The 22780-nt window shown below is 39.3% G+C and overlaps 1 protein-coding gene across 6 annotated transcripts in view; it reads left to right on the plus strand.

Annotated features, from left to right (window-relative positions):
* FOCAD (focadhesin) overlaps positions 1-22780 on the plus strand; it is a 134655-nt gene that overhangs the window by 57887 nt on the left and 53988 nt on the right. For all 6 annotated transcript variants that reach the window (XM_075021756.1, XM_075021755.1, XM_075021760.1 and 3 more), the window contains 6 exons: positions 13087-13221; positions 13617-13667; positions 14339-14422; positions 15642-15777; positions 19671-19859; positions 20117-20238. In XM_075021756.1, the coding sequence (XP_074877857.1) occupies positions 13087-13221; positions 13617-13667; positions 14339-14422; positions 15642-15777; positions 19671-19859; positions 20117-20238 (717 nt within the window). The remainder of the gene's footprint in view (positions 1-13086; positions 13222-13616; positions 13668-14338; positions 14423-15641; positions 15778-19670; positions 19860-20116; positions 20239-22780) is intronic.

Consider the following 22780-nt stretch of genomic DNA (forward strand, 5'->3'; position numbering starts at 1 on the left):
TAATAGTAGAGATTCTGCCTCTGTGGCACCATCATGTTGTCAAGTCAGCTGGTTTTGGGGTATTGGGCAAAATATGTTATGAAAAGATGGTTTTGTTTACTCTAATTTATTCCTAGATCATATTTGTCCACAAATGTCACAGGGCAGCCAGGGTCATTTTCTGTTATCACAATGTGTGTCAGAGTCCGATACTCTGTGACCAGCTTATTTTAGATATTCTGTGCATGGAGGATGTAATGTGTAATATCAAATTTACTTATGTGAAGATAGTTGTTACACAGGATTTCTGCTTCAGCAGAGTGATACAAATTATACCAAAATCACAATACAAATGTAAGTTGCACTTAGCAAAATAGAACAATTACAATATACAGTTCAATCACAATACCAATGTGATTCCTATTACCGGTCTCTATAATATGCTCACTGTCACAATGCTGAGCATCCCCAGCTGGAAGGAATGTGTGGGTTGAATCCAGCTCAAGCCCGTTGCTGTCTTCAAAATTCCTTTGTTGACTGTCCAGTTTTTATGCTTTACGTTGGGCTGAGCCACGTATTCAGTCCCCCATATGCTGATCTGACTGACTCTGGGGACATATTCACATTCTTTTAATGAACTGGGGAGAAACATTTACACCATCAGTTGATCCACTGAACTGTTTATAGCTGTATATCTAAAACAAAAGTCCTTTTTGTGTTGAGTCAGTTTCTTTGCAACAGATGTGGTCAGTCCCACCCTGCATTATTCTCTGAGCTTCATGGGCACATCACCTTTGGTCCATTTGAGCCTTCTTCCATTGTAGGGGTTTATTGATCAGTCACAGTGTGTAGCACTTACACAAAGCAATGGTATGCTGTTTAGTTTAGTTGCAAGTATTTCTGTAGCTGGCTGTTAAGTGTACTACATTGCACTAGAGGATGTGTCTGGTGGGTTTTGCTGCAATTACTTGTTCTGGAAAGACTCTGATAGGTTTTATCCTAATTGTAGTTTAGAGATGCTGAATTTCAGGCAATCATCATGAAAGATGTGGAGCTGCTCTGCAATAAGTGATGAATATCATATGTTGACTTGTTTACTGACATGTTTACTGTCTGGATATACTGATTCAGTTAAGATTTTGCCAGAAAGCTAGAAAGGAAGACAAATAATTGAAGAGTAGCTACCTGAGGATCATCTGGGGACACTGACAGACTGAGGAGTCTGTTTTTTATTTCTGCTGAACCTACTGGATTGTTTTAATAAGAATTGCAATTGTACTGGGATATCCCTTTTTTCTGTTGTCCATACTCTAGGAAGAGATGTTAAGGTTGCTAAGAGGTGATAGAGGAGTTTAGAAAGCTGTTAAATAAGACCCATTCACAGCTGTGTTTTCCAAGTTATTTGAAGACCCCAGTTCTGCTTGTCATTTTTTCAGAGTGCCAGAAGTTTTAAGCAGTATAAATATGTCTTGACTTCAAAAAATCAAGAAGAAAAAGCCTTTTCTCATTTGATGCATTGTTTTAGGATAGAAAACACATAGGCTGTAAGATGATGGCTGCAGCATTGTGATCACAGGGAACAATCAGTTATGCCAACCACAGCCAAAAAGCTTGAGAGATGTTGTGATGCAAGCGTTGTGGTCCATGATCCACTCAAAAGGAGAGAGATCTTGTAACGTGCTTTCATTGGAAGAGGTTGATACCTGCAGATATCGAAGGGTGAACCCAAACAACCATAAAGAGCTAAGAAATGTTGCAAGCAATTTTTGCACCTATTACTTTACAACTGTTAAAGCCACCATTTTTTCTTACAAAGCAAGTGAAATAGACCCTGTGTAGCCTAATCCAGTTGGCCCTCCTTTGTGGGGTAGGTTGGGCTAGGTGACCTCCGGAGCTCCCTTCTAACCTAAGTTATTCTCTGAATCAAGGATTCTGTGATAGACTTGGTGCGTGAATCTTGCTGAGGTTTGGTATGAGTGGATATTTGTCTCAGAGGAAATATTGCTTAAAATAATGTGCTTTTCTGACTTGCTCACCCCCAGATCAGAAATGAAATTTGATTTAAATGTTGTTGTTTCCTATTTTTCCCCATGATTTCCCACCCTCCAAGGCAGTAGGTCACCTGAAGCAAGAGTGCTTTTCTTCTCCTTTACCTCAGTAAAACTTACCTTTTAGTTTTTCCCCTCTAGCAAATATGTTTACAGTCAGTGCTTTGTCCAGCAGTAAGCTTGCTGTTTTAAAAGAAATTTAAAAAATAACAAGAAAACACAAATGTAAAACAGAATGTACCATACCAGAAGCACTGAGAACTTGTAAATTATATGGTCATTGATATCTCAAGATGACAATGATACGTCAATTTGAACAAACCCAGTATGAAAAAAAAAAACCCAACAAACTATAAAGATGAAAACAAACTTAAGAACTTTTACCAAAGTATGACACTAGTGTGTTTAGATCTGTGAACATACATTTTCTGATTAGCATGGATTCTTTTTCTGCAGATAGTAATTGGTGTATCAGTGTCATAAAGTAAAGTTCTCTTATCTTGCTAGTTTCCTCAGGTGTATTGTATTTTCAGGACAGCTTTGTCCAGCTGAACAGTGACTCTGGAATCATAAGGCTTTTCTTTGGGGATTCATGACTAGCAGAGAAAGTTCATCACAAGATGTTTATCACAATCACCTATTCTTCCAGAAAGACTTCATGTCAAGGTTATTACTGCTTTTATAATCTTTTTGTTTATTTACTTTTTAAAAATTTGTGTGTAAAATACTGCTCTCCTATCTTCCCCGCTGTTCCCGTCCTCCTGCTCCATTGGTTCACAGTACTTCATTCGGTAGGAGGTTTCTGTATGACTACCATTATGAGTATAGAAAATTCCTTCTGAAAGGAGCCAAAAAAGTTCTGCAGTCTTGATCTTGTATGAGTTAAAAAATACTTTTTAAGGAGATTTAGTGTTGCAGGAACTGAGGATGAAGTCCATTAATGACAGGCCAGAATGCAGAGCTATGCCCAGTGATGGTTTTAATATCCTCTAGCTTCTGTATTTATTGTGTACCAGGTGATGTTTAGCCAGGTTAAATTATATTCCTTCAGATCAATTCGCTAAGTTTCTTTGGGTTATTACCCAGTCTGAAGTTGTATCAGATCCCTTCAGAAACAAGTATTTAGTTGTCAGCAGTTTTTGGACAGGTAAGACATACTGCAAATTCTACTTTTTCTCAGAATTCAGGAGAAGTTTTTAAGCTGTATATTCTAAGCTGCACTACTTTAGCTAAGACGAAAAACACCCATGTGCCCTTCTTAACAAATCCCTCCTTCCAAACCTGTCCTTGGCTCCTTTTAATGAACTTCTTTCTGTCCTAATTTAAAATTGAAGTAGACTTTAACAACCTGACTGAACCTCTATTGGTTCTGATGTCCTTTTGTAACAACAACAACAACAACAAAAAATCTCTCTCCTAATACCAGCAGTGTTTAAAATGAGGAAAAAGTGAATTCCTGCAAGCTCCTATGCAATTAACTGAGTATGCAAGGGCAATGTGTTATTTTTGGTTGGGAAGCTTGCAAAGTAAACATGCCTTATATTGTGGGAGAAGAGAATGTAATCATTTGAAGGTCAAATGTTTGTTTGAAAGGCATCAAGTGAGAAATGAAACACACAAACATACACCGGCACTATTTTAAAATTATTTTTTGATATTTAGAAAACTTTCCCTTTTGCATCTTAAAGAGCTGCAGTTTCCAAAATGCTGGTGTTTTATGATTTCTGGATGCAGCAATGCAATTTTTCAAACATTCCCACCTTAACTGCAAAGAACCAAAATTTGGTTGTGACTTCGTAGATCAGACACTTAGATGTTGGATTACTGCATTAAGTTTTCATGTTTGAGCTGGCAGCTATCAGAGTGGCATCTTACAGGACCATCTGCTTTAGACTGGGAACTCTATTGCAAGTGTTCTTTGCAAAAGCAGAAGCATTCTGGGAGTTGATAAGTTTCTGGATTTCCATCAAAATAAAGGTCCTCTTAAAAGATCAGAACCATCATACATTAGGAGAGTTTTAGTTTTTGGTCAGAGATGCCAAAAGAACCTTACTCAGTGGCTTTGAATTGTGATTATCTAATTGAACACCGCTGAACTGAAAATATTATTGCTCAAACTATGATAATGTCTTTGTGGTTTTGTGGTTTCATTGAATAAGGAGTTTGAAATAGGCTGATGCTTATTTTTGTCACTGTGTTGAAGTGAATGTGAAGTGGGGTTTGAATTCAGAACACTGTTCCCAGTGTGGTCACGGATCCTTGAAATGTGAGCAGTTCCTCAATACAGAGCTTTTTAACTAGCTGCCAGAATAGTATCTCCCTTTCTAATCTGAGAAAACACTGGCTTTGGAGAATACCACTGATTCTTAGCTGTTGTTTAGCTTCGTGCATGTTTAATGGAACTGTGCTGAAGGTGATCTGTGTTGGGTAGAGTTCCAGAGTGCCACATACTGAGAAGAGAGAATGCCTTAGACAAGAGCATCCTTGTTCTGTCTCACAGTTAAGACCCTTCATGCTGCTCAATCCTGCCAGCATCTCAGTGTTCTGCAGGACTTGAGCCTTCAATTCTTTGAGTTTATATTCTATGTAAGACTAAAGCTGCACACCTTTGGACTTTGGACAACTAACTGATGTCATGCATCTGGGATTTTGTCTCGGTGCCTGGCCAGTACCTCAAGACCTCATCCAAATTGAAGATTCTTTTTAATTTTTTTTTCCTTCAGCCCTTTAGGGCTTCATATAGTGGCTCTGTTATGGTGAAGGGTTAAGTCTGAAACTTCTCTGGCAAAATTTTGGGATGACTGAAGCACTTTCTTTTGTTTGAATACCCTTTTATTTAAAAACAACAAAGTAAAATGGTGTTCTTTACCTTTTGCCCTCCCGAACAATACAAGAACAGTGGTGAGTGAGGAAGTGGAAGCATCTGATTGTGAACGGCTGAAAAGACCCACAATAGAAGTGTGAATATAATCTTAACTTTTTTTGTCAAGATTCTTTTTCCTAAAGAGATAATCTCTCAAGTAATACAACTTGTTGGACTTGGTGTATTTGGGGACTCTGTGTTTTGTTTGGTATGCTGTGATCCTTACCCAGACAGCATGTTGGCAGTTGAAGTCTAGTAAGACTAGTAAGACAGTGCATTTTGAGCATGGTAGAGAATGGCAAGTCATTGATTAAAAAAACAGAATGGCCAAAAGTTGCATACACTGGCATATGTATGTTGCTGTACTGAAGAATGCATCTTTCTGCAAGTAAAGGATGCCTGTACTCTTCAATAAAATGTTTAGCATTTGGAAACTTATTTAGAGACACAGGCTGTTTCTTTCAGCCAGTAGAAGAATTGAATTTCTGCTGGCCTTCTGCTTCTCAAGATAAACATATTTCAATAGATTTCAAATCAGTAGTAGGTTAATATAATTTCTGCAGTTAGTATGAATGCTTTATACATACAGTAAAGAAAACAAATCCTTTCTGTTTGTGAAAGGAAAAAAAATGTTAAAATTTATTTTATAGTGAAAATATTTTGGTGTTGACAAAGCTACTGAAATACTACTTTTTCAGTAGTCTGCTAAGTACTAGATCCTGTATCGCAGTAATACTGCACTTAGTGCATGTGATGATTACACATACATGAATATGTGTGGAAAACAATCCTCAGTGCAATACTGTATAAGATGCCATATGATTGTTGTAATACTATTGTTGTTTTATGTATGACTTAATGGAGGGCCAGTGTTTTTGGCATACCAGATATATGTGGTCTGAAACTAATATGTTGTTTCAATGTAGCTGATAAAAGACATTTGATACGTGTTCTTGCCGATTTCACTTAGCTCCATCTGTCGTGGGGTTTAACACTGAAAATGCTAATACATCTAGTCGTTCCAAACAATTATCACAGAGTGCAGTTTGCTGTTGGGTAGGCACAGTATGGATATCTGCTAAATCTGAAACTTCTGTTAGGTTGCTGCCTCTTTTTAATGGCCTTTTTTTCACCTGTTAACTGAAATTGGAGAATGTCTGTGATACTATAGGAAAGACTGAAATGAAACATTCTTTGCTAGCTAATCATTTTGTAGTCTTCCTAAATGACAATATCAAATGAGATCCCCTGAATACACAACTTTATTTTTCTGCATAGTGGTACAAGGTCTATTTTCTGTTGCCAGACAACTATCTCATTACAAAGTTAAAATTTCTAGATAGTTTAGTTTATTAAGAACTTAAAATGCTAATAGATATCTCTGTCTTTCTAAATACTGGAAGAGATATTTACTTATTCTTGCAAACAGTGTTTTGAAAGATGGGAAAGAGAGGTATCATTTTCACTTGGAATGATACCAGATTAGGTGTGTGTAGCCATCAGTGCTCATTACCATAGAAACGTACTTGTGGGTTTGCTATTCCTGAAATGGATTCACCTCAAAAGGCATCTTCAGTTTTTTAAACTGCACTCTAAAATGTGTTTTGCATTCACTTGAAGTGACTGCTTAATTCAGCAGTTTCCTGAGTTCAGTGATACCAAACACGCTGGTTTTTTTCAGTGCAGAGTAACACTGAAACTATCTTTCTTAATGCCATTGTGGAATATGTTCATAAGCATCCCTTCGTTTGATTTCATTCCATAGATGGATTTGTATTTCTCTTTGACTGAGTCTTCTGTTGCTTTGCTTTAATTTCATAAACCTGGAAGAAATTTTTGTGGCATTTGCTCAGATTGTTTAAGGAAGGGTTTTAATTAACAGTTCTGGTATGTTTCCCCCTTTAAAAAGCTGAGTGTTTATACTCATACCTTACTCTGCCATAGCTATTTTTTCTTTTTCATCTAGACTTTGATTCTAAGCCTGCATTGTTATGGGTTTGGTATTTGTCTTTGTTTTGTTGTTGTAGGCTTGGGGAGGGGAGAGAGTTGTTGTTTGTTTGTTGGGTTGGTTTTTGTTTGGTTTTGTGTTGGGTGTTTTTTTGGTTTTGTTTTTTTTTTGCTTTGTGGCTCTTTCTCTTTTGCACAGTTTTTTTTTGCAGTGGAGCCTGAAATCTGAAAGACAAAGGGTAGCAATAGATAAATTCCAGACAGAATTATTTTAGGTATGGTGGCAAAATCTGAAAAGTTGAATTCGCCACAGGGAGCAATGTGAGGTTTGACCAAATGCTGCAGGGAAATTACTTAAGTTTTCACTAGAACACATGACTGCTTAGAGAGAGAGAGCATGGGCAACTGGAAAAATCTCACAAGGGACAATGAGAAAGTTTTAGTACCAGTAATACTGTCTAGTCAAGCTTCCTGTGGAACTCGACTATTTCTTTTTGTGACTTTTGTATAATTCTTCAGCTAGAACTGTACCACTGGCTGAGTATCTTAGAGATATTTTTCAGTGCCTAGCAATACAACATGTTGTACTGACAGCTCATCGAGCTGTCATACAGACCTTTAAAGGTGACAGTAAGCCAGGTGAGGCTTATTTTTATCCAGGAAGGGCTAAGTAGGACCAATTACATCTCACTGCTGTGCTGTAGTTAGAGTAATAGTGTAAATGTGTACAAAGTTGATCAAGCTGCGGTGTATAGCTAGATAACAGTTATAGCCTAGTAGTCTTCCAGCTTTATAGAAGGTAGGATGAATGCAGAAGATGTCACTGATGGCAGCAGAATAATTTCTAACCCTTAGAAACATTCCTACTTATATTCATGCTGTGCTGTGCTAACTTCCAACACTAGGAAAAAGAGAAAAATAAAAGCTTATGTTTCAGCTCTGGTACAGCTGCGCAGCAGTAATACCTTTACTTCAGGAGGACCATCTGTCTGAAGAAATCAAAATGCTCTTGTAACAATTAATCGGTACAACTCTCCTGTGAGTGTTCCTTTTTTCAGCTAGGAGAAATCAAAGCCTTCATTTTTTTCCAAAGCTTCAACAAAATAAAACTCCAGTGTCTGCTTCCTCAGCCTTTCATATGACCACAAAGATTACTTTTTTCTCTATATACTGTAAAATTTTGTACTAATTATGTGTGGCATTGAGTTTCCAGGCTCAATATCTCAGGTGCCTCGATGACAAGTTGCTTAACAATTTCGGAGAGTCATGACTCTGTATTAAGGATAGTTTTGTTACCTGATCAGAACATAACTCCCGAAACATACAAAGTATGTTTAGAGAGGAGGCATTGCTTTATTCAGCCCAGGGTGCAAGCTGGAAGATTTCCACAAATCGAGCGCACCTAGTGAGGTTTTTCAGTCCAGATGTTACCGAAATCCTGAATAAAACTCCTTAACACCAATGTGAAGTTAAGAAGCAGGCACTTCATTTATTGAAGCGCTGGGGACACGGGGGATTGCTCCTCCAAAGGCGTGTCCAACTTAATATCAAAATCCATCAGTTTTTATAGACTTTTTCTGTCAGGTCATTGTTACATAAGGTCTTTACATAAAAATGCATACTATGCTTGTTCTTAAATTTAACCTTTATAATGAGTGGTCCTTTGATTATATAACCTTATCAATATTCTTATTTAAAAACAATCATTGGTCAGTTACACTTAGCTCTACTGATTGGAATCTTCAATACTTAAATCAAGATGGGAAGGGTAAGAGGGTTTCCAAGCAGCAAACTGGTGTCCATGACTGTTTCCTTAGTTTCTTGAAACAGAAGATAGAAAGACCAGTAACTTCCTGGTGAGGTTTCTATGGTAAGCTGTTTCAAACTTGAACAATATTAAGGTTCCTATAGTCACACATAACACAGTTCCTAAAGTTTCTATGGCTACATTTCAAACTTAACAATCATATACGTTATGCTTCACAATTTTACTTCTTAATCAAACCTAACTCTTCTGTGTGATTAAATTTTGATTTCTTTACCAGAATATTTACAACACAGACTTATACGCTACAGTTAAAACACCACGCCTATCTAATACATATGTTCCACCTAACCATTACATATTCATTATGTCGAGCAAGCATGATGTGTTGTTCTCTTGAGCAGTCAACCCAGAGTCTTCTACACCTGGGCAGCCTGCAGCCTGTGCTTGGTCTTTGGTGGTCTTTGTTGCTCTTGCCAACCCCTCGTTTTTCTAGTGGATGTGTGTCCTTAATTAGCAAGTCTGTGACTCTTTAAGCATCCTCTATTGTAAGCAGAATCTTAAAGTAGATAAGCTTTACTCTGAGTACACATAATCTAAACAGCCCTCGAATAGTAAACTTAACACACTTCTCATGTTTAGGTTTTTGTTCTTTAAAGTAAACCACCTTCTTATTTGTTAATCCATCTTTTGAAGGCTTGAGGCAACAGTTTGGTAAAGTGCTTAAGTATAATCATGAACTTAAGCACAAAAAGTCATCTTGTATTCAGTTGGACTGTTCATGTATTTAAAGCTAGGCTAAAAGTAGAGTGCCTTTTTGAAGCATGTCTCCAGAGTATTCTACCAGACAGCTTGCCATGAGAGAGAATTAGCTACTGACTTGATAAATAGAGCCAATATTTTCATGTTTTCTGTGAAACAACACTGTAATACAGAGGTTGCTGTAAATATGTTTTATAATGCACTTGGTTCTTGTTTATATTCAGTGTAATGCCTGTGAGCCCCAGAAGCCATAGCTGGCCAGCGAAAAAAAGCCAAGAGATTTGCTGTTCCTTATCAAACACTGAATGTGAGTGGGGAGATGTTTGGTGCTAATGAAGGCATTCAATGGTTACAAACAAGCTGTAGAACTTCCCCCCCTCCTTTTATTTTTCTTCCAGCTGACAAAATCTCATAAGGATTTTGGCTATTGGTCTACATAATTTAAAAAAAAAATTCAGATCTGTTAGGCTGGCTAACTAATGCTTGTTGCCGTGCTGTAAATGCTTCCCAGTGTATGTCAGATCTGCATGAGAATTCTCTTCTGATAGTCTTTTTGCCACCTAACCGCTTGGGTACATGTATCTAGTACTATTAAATTTTGAAACTGAATTATTCAGCTTTCCCTACCCTCTGTAGGTATTGAAGAGCAGGTTAGACATCTTTCTATACAGCGTGGTACCTTTTTGTTGGAGGATTTCAATTTCTTGTTGTTTTTTCCCAGTGTCGTGGTTTTAGCCCAGCCGGTAACAAAGAACCACGCGGCCGCTCGCTCACTCCTCCGGCCCCCCTCCGGTGGGATGTGGGGATGACGGAGGAGAGAAAAGAAAAAAAAAACCTGGAACCTCGAGGGTTGAGATAAAGGCAGTTTACTGGGACAACACAAAGGAATTACAACAACAACAACGGTACTAATGAACGAGTGTACAAAAAGAGTGATGCACAGTGCAACTGCTCATCACCCGGGACCCGACGCTCCGCCACTTCCCCCACCGAAAGAAGAGTCCACCCCCGCGGCCCGCTCCCTATATATATACTGAGCATGATGTCACATGGTATGGAATAGCTCCTTGGCTAGTTCAGGTCAGCTGCCCCGGCTATGCCCCCCACCTCCCAGGTTCCTGTAAAAATTAACTCTATCCCAGCTGAACCCAGGACACCCAGTCATCTCTAATCTGTGAAAAACTACCAACCTTAGAACCATACATTTGAAAATACCTCGACTCTGTGTGTTACTGGCTTGCACACTGGGTAAATGAACCCTGTTTGTGGGACAACAGTATGTTTGTCCTATAACCAAATATTGGCCGCCTCAGTTGAAAAACAAAACAGAAAAAGCATGATTTTTCCAGTTTATACTTTGTAGCATGGAAGCCTACAGATACTCGTGGTTTTACCTGCCATTGCCAATATTTTCTCGTGGTTGCTTCCCACCCCGCCCCACTTCTCTCTTGAGGACCTAGTATCTGGGATTGCAGAAGTGTATCTAAAGTGATTTCAGCTTCTGTTTAATGCACAGTAACTTTATGGTTTCTAGTATAACTGCAAAGACTGATTTAAAAGGCTGTATTGGTTTTATGTGGCAAGGTTTTGGTAGCGGGGGGGGTGTTACAGGGGTGGCTTCTGTAAGAAGCTGCTGGAAGCTTCCCCTGTGTTCGAGAGAGAGTGAACCCATACCAGCCGGCTCTAAGACGGACCCGCCGCCGGCCAAGGCCGAGCCAATCAGCGATAGTGGTAATGCCTCTGTGATAACATTTTTAAGAAGGAAAAAAAGTTGGGAGAGGGAGAAACAGCCGCCAGAGAGAGGAGTGAGAACATGTAAGAGAAACAAGCCTGCGGACACCAAGGTCAGTGAAGAAGGAGGGGGAGGAGATGCTCCAGGTGCGGAGCAGAGATTCCCCTGCAGCCTGTGGGGAAGACCATGGTGAGGCAGGCTGTCCCCCTGCAGTCCAGGGAGGTCCACGGTGGAGCAGATCTCCACCTGCAGTCCGTGGAGGACCCCACGCCGGAGCAGGTGGGTTCCCGAAGGAGACTGTGACCCCATGGGAACCCCGCGCTGGAGCAGGTTCCTGGCAGGACCTGCGGATCTGTGGAGAGAGGAGCCCATGGAGCAGGTTTTCTGGCAGGACTTGTGACCTCATGGGGGACCTGCGCTGGAGCAGTGTGCTCCTGAAGGACTGCATACCGTGTAAAGGACCCATGCTGGAGCAGTTTGTGAAGAACTGCAGCCCGTGGGAATGGCCCACGTTGGAGACGTTCGTGGAGGACTGTCTCCTGTGGGTGGGACCCCACGCTGGAGCGGGGGAAGAGTGTTATGAGCCCTCGCCCTGAGGAGGATGAAGTGGCAGAAAATAACGTGTGATGACCGTAAACCCCATCCCTGTCCCCCTTGTGCCGCTGGGGGGGGCTTGGTGGAGAAATCCGGGAGTGAAGTTGTGGCCGGGAAGAAGGGAGGGGTGGTGGGAAGGTGTTCTGAGATTTGGTTTTATTTCTCGTTACCTTAGTCTGGTTGATCTGTAATAAATTGAGCTAATTTTCCCTAAGCTGAGTCTGTTTTGCCCGTGACAGTAATTAGTGAATGACCTCTCCTGTCCTTATCTCGACCCGCAAGCTTTTGTTATATTTTTCTCTCCCCTGTCCAGCTGAGGATGGGGGAGTGATAGAACGGCTTTGGTGGGCACTTGGTGTCCAGCCAGGGATAACCCATCACACTGTGTTCTAAGGACATGGAAAGCAAATGACAAGACTCCAAATTCATTATTAACAGTATGAAAATAAATTCTGTGATTTTCAAACCAGCTTTACAGTTTTTGTAAGTTCAGAGATGGAAGCATGATGTTACTATCATCTGTGGTTTCCTGACATAATTTTTTTTTTCATGTTTCTGGTTCGTTGAAGTGATTTCTCTTATTTTAAATTGTAAGAGCTGACCTGCTTAGTATAGGGCTAATGAAGCTGTGGTATTAGTGTTTATTCTAGTTTGACATTTTCCCAATGATTTCTGGATTCCTGCAGCTTTACATTCATCTGTTGTTCTTCAAATTTGGCTGGATTTGGCTGTGTTTAAAGATTAAGGGCATTTTGTTTTGGAGGGCTTCCATGGCACATAGCTTCCTGTGGTTTCATCCTGTTGAACTCCCAGAGACGGGTTGCTTTTAAGCTAATTTTAGCAAGTGAAGTAGAGCAGTAGCGTTACATGAAGATACATATAATAAGGGGGACGTAAGTCTTTTGGTCTTGAATTGTATCGGTGGTCGTGATCTCCCCCTGCCGCTTTTACCTTTCCTCCCGTTATCAAAGATTTTTTGCTGACTTCATGCTTATTAGCAATTATTCAACTTTTAGGCGCCTGCTGGGGTAGGATGTTTCCTTCTTATCAGTCTTATTTCTTCTTCAGGGGCACAGTCGTTAGCAAGGCATGCCTTGTGTATACAAAGGGTATCTTATTTCACAAGACCTTTGTGGTCTCCTTAAGTACATCATTTCTTAAGTACATCATTATTGCATGATGTCAAATAATGTACTGTGAGACTGTTAATACAAGAATTGTATTAACAACATGAATTGTTAACATGCTTCCTTTTTTTTTTTTTTTTTCCTTTTTATGAATCCTATACTAATTCCTGTTCCCAAGTAGGAAGAAAGAAGGCAAGTGCTGGAAAGAAATTATGTTTAAGTCAAGTTGGGATTGCTGTTAGTAACAGTGCTTGCCACTTTCCCTCCAGGTTGTTTGCATCCGTTCTACATGGAATTCTCTGTCACCAAAGTTGAGCTGTGATACAAGACCCCTCATTTTAAAAGCACTGAACGAATTGTTTGCCCTGGTTCCCTCATTAACAGTGAATACAAACGAATACGAGGTATGTACTCATGGACTAAGGTGAGTCTCTTCTTTTAGCCTATCTTTGTGTATGAGTTTTAAATGTGCCTGCTTGTTTTTAATATCTCTAAATTGCACCCACTGCCTAATGTAGGTTAATTATGAAGCACATTTCCATACATTTTCACAATTTTAGTTTGTGTTAGTGAATCCTAGGAGATAGGTAACAAATTCCAGTGCAAGGTTGATCAGAGGTTTCCCTCTCCCAGAATGTGAGGACATGTGAATGCATCTACAGTTCAAACCTGCTCCCCCTTCACTTTCCTAGCTCAGTGCATGTTGATGTGGCAGCAGTTTGTTTCAGGTAACTGCCTCTATTTCAACTGCTTATTTAGTTAATGAAAATCTGAATGCCTGTTTTGTTTGCTTTTCTAGAAATTCAAAGCTCAAGTTATCAGCTTCCTTTGGAAAAACACACAAAACCAGGTAGGTAATAAAACTGAAAATGTTAATTCCTAGTTTCAGCAACTGGATATTAAGTTTATACCTTTCTGTCAAGACAGGGTTATCAGTGTCATCAATCTCATTTTCTAATAGGGTTTTCTTCTTGTCGTTGACTGTTTAACACTGTTTTTGAAGCAATGTAATGCACATGACAGGTCGTAACTGATGGTCCTAACATCTGCCACTGCCAAGGAGAACTGTAATACAAACTAGTTTGACTCCTCTGGTAGACTTCAGCCTTGGTATGGTGATGGTGAAGCATTCTTGGCAAAGCTGCAGCTGTGACAACTAACTCAATTCTTTGGTGGGGTATTGTAACGCAGTGGGAATGTTGGACCATCATCACCATGGGGCTGGTGGAAGCAAAGTATTTTAATTTAAATATAGCTTGGAAATTTCTACATAAACTACCCTCACAGCAGTAATGGAGTGTAGCAATCAAAATGTTTGCTATTAAGTGTAGGTAATTGGTCTTGCTAATTTGCATTGTATATATAAAGTAAGCGATTGAGAGTGCCCCTCAGGAAAATATTGTCATTTAAAAGTTTTTTTCAGCATTCAGTGGCTAGTGGATAAGCTCTTTGTGTGTGGAGTTTCCAGTAGGTAGCAATACCATATGCTGTGCTTGTGATTTTCTTTCTCTAATATTCTAGGATGCTGTTGTAGCCATTTCGGCCTATAAATCACTCTCGTCGTTTGGCTCTGAAGAACATACAATTCTTCATCTTCCTGAACAGGTAGCAGTGCTGTATGTTTAGTAGTAAGGACATCTGACACTTGTCTCTGACATGGGTTGTATCTTGAGAAATGAGAGGTTGGCAAGAGAAACGAAGCCCCTGGTGTCCTCAGATGACACATTACCATAAAAGGACAAAAGGAGTAGGGGTATTCTTCCCCAGATGACTACCAAAGACCACCAGAGACTGCTGCGCAGGTGTAGAAGACTCTGGGTTGATTGCTCAAGAGAACAACACGTCATGCTTGCTCAACATAATGAATATGTAATACTTAGGTGGAACGTGTGTGTTAGATAGGCGTGGTGTTTTAACTGTAGTGTATAAGTCTGGACTGAAAAACCTCAGTAAGTGTGCTTAATTTGTGGAAATCTTCCACCTTGCACCCTCCACAGAATAAAGCAATGTCTCCTCTCTAAACATACTTTGTATGTTTCAGGAGTTACTTTCTGATCACATAACATGAGCAGTCAGAAGGTAGTTTTTCTTCTTTCATTAGTTAAATCAGCAGGTTATCTTTTGGGCACCTCACATGCATTTTATGCTCTTCTGTTAATGCTTGCAGTTGAGTCTTGACACTAAGCAACTCTTGTGATTACTGCTTCATCCATTGCAGTCACACTCATGCTTAGTGCTTTTGTTCTTGAAACGGGCAAGTCAGTTTGAAAAGTAGGTGCTATTTTTGGAATACTGCACTGCTGCAATGCTAAATGTTTCACAGTAGTACTTAGCTCTGTATTACTGGTGCTGTTACTTTACACTCATTAGAAAATGAGTAAATATGTTTTCATTGAAAGCATTGGAAATATGTTGCAGTTTTTCAAATTCTGAAAACTAGTATGGAAAAATAACTTCTAGCAGAAATGTTCTGTGTATATTAAAGTGCAAGTATAAAACATTGTTTTACCTTAACTGAAGAAGAATCAGAGCGAAAATGAAGTTTTAGTAATATTACTTCAGTCTATAAGTGTCAAGATTAATTTTGCTAATACAGATATGGATTTGCATACCCATGTGATAAACCAGTTTTACCTTTCATTCAGTTAGAAGAAAAGCTTTTATTCCTTCAGCTTCAAATTAATGAGATGGGGTGAAATTAATGAAATGGGGAACTTTTCATATTTAGTTGGTATTTTTGGCACTTGGTTGACACTTGGAATCATGAAAGGTAATGAGGATTTGGAATTTCTGTGCTGACATTTTCATTTTTTTGATCTTTCAGGCACGACCAGAAGTTGACTCATTGGAGGAGGCAGACATGAATGAAGATGAAGAAGAGGAAAAGGAGGCAGATCTTTTTGTTCCGGGTTCTTCATATATCAAGTTGTTATCTCTAACGCCAGCTTCTGTTTTAGGAGGTATAATATATTCAGTATTTGAGTTTACTTTGCAGATTTATAATCACAGTGACTGTACAGACATGTCACTTTCTTATAATGGAGTGCAATGTTAAAGTGCAGCCTATTTTTTTTTCCCCGGGAAAATATCTTACCAAATTACAGGAAAAAATGTAAAGTAAAAGTTCAGAGGAGAGCAAAACCCCCAACCCATTTTTAGGAAAGCAGTGGGTCAGAGGTCCTGATGGTGGAAAAATTGCTTATAGCATAACTTAAAAATCCTTATCTGCCCTATAGGAAAAGCCAGTTGCTTATTTACTTCAAGTGCCCATTGTTTCATCACAGTGCAACTTCAATAGGCAGGACTGAGCAGATGTTTTTAAAGGCAGCTCTGTATTTTAGCACTGAAGTAAAAATAAAAACACCCAAACCCATAGCGTTTTATAAACAAAGTATTAATAGCATTAAAACAATGCTGTATGCAAAATCTACTTAATCAAAAAAGATACTAGTACTATGCTTAATGCTTAATTTTAGCGATTCATATTGATACTGAAGTATGTTTCAACAGATGTTCTCTGGTTGATGCACTTGTTTTGACACCTATGCAGTTGAATCACCTTTAGTATTTGGAATTTTTAATGTTCACTTGATTACTCTCATTAATGCTATCTTTCACTTCCAGTTACAAGATTGTGACGTTAGTGCCTGGACACAGGCATTCTTTCACTTTTTGTAGAATGCCTGGGATCTTGAAGTATGATTGCAACCTGTAAACATTACCATGAGATAGTAGTAGTATTTTCCTCCAGTGGGGGCTCCTAGAAAGATCTATTCATAAATACTCCATGCATTGGAATCTGGAGTATGTGCAGCCTCACCTAGAGAGTCTATGTGTGCTAACTAGTAAGTTCTGGAAGCTTTGTGGGAGAGACTGACATAACCTACTTCAACAAAAGAGAGTGATGCATCTGGGCAGAAAACTCAAGCTGTGCAATGGATGCTGAGATAAGCAACTTACCAAGAAGATGGGAAACCAAAATGGGCTTTGGAGAGAACTGACTGAATAAAAAGATGCAGCTACCACAGACTGGTATAAAAACATATATATGCAAATAGCTTTTCAAACTGAAGCATTTACTAAATAGATTCTCCCTCAGAGAAGTCTTTATCTGCTAACACAGGATACAGAACAGTTGAACAAAAGCTTTAGTGACCGGCAGGCGTGGTTGTTGTGAGTTAACTGTTTCACTGAAAGGGTATGAAACTGTATTCATGAGACAGTGTCCAAGATAGAACAGAGACTTTGTAGTTCTTAGCCAATTGGAGCTGAACCTGTGCCAACTCATCTGCTGGAATCCTGCCATTACACATTATTGAGATTAATTCACTACTTCCATACTGCCTAGAAGGAAAAGGCCTGAGATGCTTTTTAAAATGACAGTGTCTTGTTTCTCAGAGTTTCCCCTGAAGTCCTTGTTAGTGCATACCAAATCAGCTGAAACTTCTAAAGGAAGTTTAGCTTGCTGCTTGTGAGATCTCCCTTCTTCTTGCTTTTCCTTGCTGATTCCTTAAGCTCTGAATTACTGCTGCTTTTTCTTCCCTCTCTCTTCTTTAATCCTTGCAGGAGGAGGAAAATCTTTAGGTTTTTTCAGCCTCCATGTGCTTCTTCCTGAAGAGTTCAACACTTAATGCTATGGCAGCTGCAGTTAAAAGGTTCCAACCACAAGGTGGGCTTGGTGCTGGCATTGCTACTGAATTGTAGGGTTTTCTCCCAAGCACCTTCTCCAGCCCTGTGGGAGGAAAATGTCTAAGCTTGCAAACAAATCTATAGGGCCAGTTTCTGCAACAGAGCTGAGGAACAATTAGGAAACAAAGTAAAGGTAGACTTTCTATGGCAGTTGGTTGGAACATGCTGCAATTCCAATTTACCATAGCTGTCTGCTTATGTGAAGCATTGGAAAGTGAAGTTTTAGGTAGTATTTTCTCTCATATGCCTTTAAAATTGGTTTGTCATTTCAGTTTCCATATTGTGTCAAAGCATTAGAGTCCACAGGGTATCAGAAGGGGTGTGACAGCCTTACTATTTTTTATTTTAATGGTTTTTCATTCTGGATGTCTGAGACTTGTCAAACCTGCTAGTCAGAGAATTAAAAATAATCTCTTATAACAAACTGTAAACTTCAGACAACAGCTATTTATTTATTAGTAGTAGTATTGAGAAGGATACTTCTGCAGGAAGGATGCCAAGAATTTTGTTCCTGTGATGTTAGTTACCTCTTTTTTTCCTTCAGACTGATTCTGGCATTTGCTGCACATCTAGGTGTTTCATTAAATTTATCCAGATTTTTTTAGTTTGAGTTATATCTGGCAGCCTAGATCCTTGGGTTGTCTCTCTTGCCTGAAGAATTGCTTTTGAATGGCTTGTAAGTATTAAGCCCTTTGGCATAACTAGCAAGTGCAGTAATATGATAGCAGTGATATTACCTGTGCTAGGCAGTCTGTCAGTGTGGATGGTTACCAGCAGGGAAAGAGCTGTCCGCTTTCAGAGAATTTCTTCTCTGTTGCTGTAGCCACCCTAAACAAAAGTCTAGAGCAGGCAGGTGGATAGTGTTTTCATGTCAATAAATTTAGTTTTGTTGGGAGACTACATAGTGTTGAGGATTGGGGACAAAGATTTATAGTTTCTGTCTGAATCACTGTAGTGAAAATTGCTAACTGCGTTCTGAGGTTTTTGTTTGAAGAATATTGGCATTACAGGTGGAGGGAAAAAAAAAATCCCGAGATGTAGGTGTCCTTCCTGCCATGCTACAAAACCTATCAGATTTAGACTGCTACTCAACTGTGAAATTGAATTGAGGAAAGCATTGCTGAAAATCACAGGAACTTGCTGAAAACTTGAAATGTGAGGAAGTTCCAGTGTAAAACTGTTTTATTCCAAGTTGCCATAGGTATTTCTTGGACCCAGAAAGGATAACTGAGTGCCCTTTCATCTCCTTTGTCTTCTAGTCAAAGCAGGACTGCATGTGATTTGGGACCTTGTATGCCAAAGTTTCAAGCCTAGTGTGAAACAGTTGTTATAAATCCCCTTAGACCTCAGTTGTATAATGAAAGAACTAACAGACTTTTAAACATACCAGGTTTGCAAGGTGCTGGTACAATGCTGGCTCCCGGTTGTGATGTAACAAACACCATGCAGTCATATATATGTACATACGTGGCACATAGAGAAACATGACCCTTTTTTCTAACGTGCCTGCCTGTAAAGGCTGCTTCAGATTGGCTTCACAAATGAACAATAACTTTATATTAAATTCTGTATGATTTTAAATATGGTTAGATTATAAAGTTGATAGCTTGAGAGCACAAAACTTAATAAACAATTTGTACTGCTATGGTAACAGAAATCAAGGTGATACTCAGCTCTCTCTGTATCCCTTGTTTGCATATATATGCTCTCTCTCCATCTACCCTCTTTGCATTGTGCTTCTTTAAAATCTCTTTAAGAACAACCTGGTTTTAGAGACAATACTTTTCACTATGTTGGTAGACATTGGTTTTATTTCTCATGGTCATTCTGTCAGCACATGCCAGTGTTATTGGTGTAGCAGTCAAAGAATGCAATCAATACCTCATGGAATGGTTAAGGCTATTTTTCTTCGCAGTCTTAGTATCTGAGATGACTTAGAGCTTCTTGAAGTTGCAGTGGTAGCAAGTGTGGTGTCAGAGAGACTTGCTAAGAGTTCTCAATTCTTTGACCTTGAGCTTTCATCTGAATGTGTCATTACTAGTTTATCTAAGCCTATCTCCCCTGAAGCACAGGTGTCATTTTGGGTTTTCCAGGGTTTGTTCTCTCAGTCATCAGGCTCTGACATTCCCTTTCCTCTCTGCTTATTTTCTTGCATTTCATTCAGCATTTGAAGAGTTTGCAACATCCCTTGTGAAACAGGAGATGACCAACATGCCACGCGGTGTGTATCATTCAGCCTTGAGAGGGGGGACCACACACTCAGACCAGGGGAAGACCATGGCAAGTGTTCCAAACTTCTTGCTGAAAATGTATGAGAGGAACAACCAACCAGGCATGACGCCAGGCCTTGCAGGTAAGCTGTCACTTTCTTGAAGTTAGACAGGTATACATGCTTTGACCCAAAGATTTCTATGAATCTGAGAGTAAATCAGTTTAAGAAACAATGACGTTTAACACCACTTGCATATGCCTACATACGCTTTTAAATTGTTGGCTTTACTAAATTAACTTCACTTTACTTTGGGTTCTCCACTGACTTATGCAAGAATTCTTAACTGTTAGTATTGTATTGGTATTGACCTTTCTTTTCCCTGTCCCTCCCTCTTTAAGCTGGCATGTTGTTGTGTTACGACCTTCCAATCCATATGGGCAAAGATGGCAAGCCTATAAATCGATTTCTGGCCAGCAGGGGCCGCAATTTCCAGCAAATGTTGGTAGCCCTCATTCATGAGGTAAGTTGCTGGCTTTTCTTCCCTTTTCAAAAGAATTATGCTTACTTCGCTGCCTTACTACCTCATTTGTTTATGCTAATTAGGAATTAGTGTCAGCTAGCAATGGCATGTATGAATGTATCAAAATTAACTGAAGTTGCTGTGAGGGACAACTAACTAGAATTGAACATGTAAATACTTTTTTAACTGTTCACTACTGAAGTACCTTGTCTGAAAAATCAGTAGAACAAACAGAAGCTGACCTTTGCCTTTATCTGCCTTGCAGACTACTATACCTGCCTTATACTTGTCGTGTGTAACCAGTTGCAGGTGAATAGCAGGTCTGAACAATGATGGGACTCTCTGGGGAAATGACATCTACACCTTGCTACAACTTGCTATTTTATTCTGTTCTTAAATGTTTCAGCTCCCTGACCTATTAGGCTTATGGCACTGAAACAATGCAGTTACTTTCAGTGTGGTTTTGAAAAAAGGGCACAAAATAAGTCCCCACTTAATCATTACAGGAAATAAAGTGCTTGTAACAAAATCTTTCAGAGAGTCTAGAATTATGATACTTTTATGGTTGATATGAATGTTGATCTTTGAAAAATTGGAGAGCAGTAGAACAAAATAAGTAGTTAAACTGGATCTAGGGAAAATGAGTCTTCCTTTCCCAATTTTATGCCAATGAGAGCAGTTATTAACATAAGTTGAAGTGTATTAATCTCTTTAAAAGTTCATAAAATAACTGTTAATACGATCATTTTGTATTGCTGCAAAAGTTAATTATATGCATCTGAGGGTGAAGTTTCTGCTCACAGGATATAAAAATGTATGAATTAGTCTGATAAGAGCAAAAGAGCATAGATGATGATAAAAAAACTTCTATAAAAATTAGATTGAGTCTTAGGCAGAATATCCAGAAAAGAAAACAATGTATAAATGTCTGGACATTTTAAAGATTCCCCCCACCCTCCACCCCAGCAATGCCCATTGCTGTTCTGCTTTTCAAGGATAGAAAAGCTTAAACAGTCCTATTATTAGTCCTTTCTCTGTCCCATGTACAGGCAGTTTGGTGCTATTAAAGATAATTTGTACGCTGTTTGTACAGAGGAGCCTTTTCTTCAGAGCACAGGATGCATCCTGTGTTGACAGTGAACCAGAACTGTGTGGTAAAAGGAAGCGTTTTATCTAACACTCACACTGTACTTGTTGCAGAAGTTGGAAGAGGTAGAATGAATGAGATATGGCTTGCAGGTGGGAGTGTGTCTAGGTCCTGATTTTGGTTTGTGAGTGACACCCAACAGACCTAAAGCCTGCCTGCTGCAAAATTCCTTTATGATGCTAATAAAATCAATGACACCAAACAATTTCTGTTATGAAATAAGTATAGCACAGAGTTTGAGTGGGAAGGTTGCATGCACAGGGTTTGGAGAGTTTTCTGTTTACAAACTGAAAGCCTGACACAGAAGATGGGTGTCTGCAGTGGAAAATGCTTGGGGACTATGTTCTGATCCTGTGATGCATCTGCATGGCTCCCTCCAGGCTTTGCTCTCAGGTCTTGCTCCCTGCTTGTTCACACTCCGTTTGTACTGGTTCACTCCCTTGGTCTCTTTGAAGCGAATGAACTAGATCCCTCTCTAGCAAACCTGTCTGCAGCATAGTTTGCCTGAAGTTTCCAGTTCAGCGATGTGAATGCGTACCATGCTGGAATTGGCTGCTTCTACCTGGTGCAGTCTTCCAGCTCTGTACCATCTCTCAAACACTTCCATGTGCTAGCAGGCACATAAGATTTTTACCTATCATAAAACATCCTATCATTTTGGTCCTTCTAAACTGAAAAGCCACAGAAAGTAATAATCTTGTCTTGTGACCACAGAGACACCACATGGAATCCCAGCAGAAGTTAGGTCAAGTCATACAAGGATGAAAGCTAGTCAGCACCAGTTGGACTGGGGTAAAGAAATCTCTTCCCGGTGCTGTGTTATGAAGGCAGTGTCAACAGCATTATGAAGTACTTCAGATGGCAAGTTCTTCTCTCAAACTAGTAAAAATAAAGAACAAAAACCACCCTTAAACACAGATGTCAAGTTATCTAATCATGTATGCAAATTTAATAGATATTTTCCATCTTGACAGCTTTACTGCTAAAGAGTGAAAGCAGAAACTGGAGATAATACCCCTCATCATCACAGGAGTGTGCAAATAAATTAATGAGTGTTTTCTAACTACTTGGGTGCTCCAGTGGAGAGCACCAGGGGAAGTCCACAAATATGTCAGAGGAGCAAATTTAGAGTAACAAGTTATGAATGAAGTGTGGGCTTGCACAACATCCAGAAAGAAAAGCTCTGCCTTCTATGTAGTTGCTTCATTCAGTGGGACCTGGGTTCAGTGCCAGAGGTTCTGGAGAAAAGCATACTTAATTATATTGTAATTAAAGCCATGTATTAAAGTGTTATAGTGGGATTACAGTGGGATGAAGATCAATTCTAAACTACTATGTTGTAAACACTTGCCTGTTGCCCTACTAAAGCACCAAATACAATTTCTGGTAAAAAAA

Source organism: Buteo buteo, chromosome Z, assembly GCF_964188355.1.
Source record: "Buteo buteo chromosome Z, bButBut1.hap1.1, whole genome shotgun sequence".
NCBI classification, from domain to species: domain Eukaryota; kingdom Metazoa; phylum Chordata; class Aves; order Accipitriformes; family Accipitridae; genus Buteo; species Buteo buteo.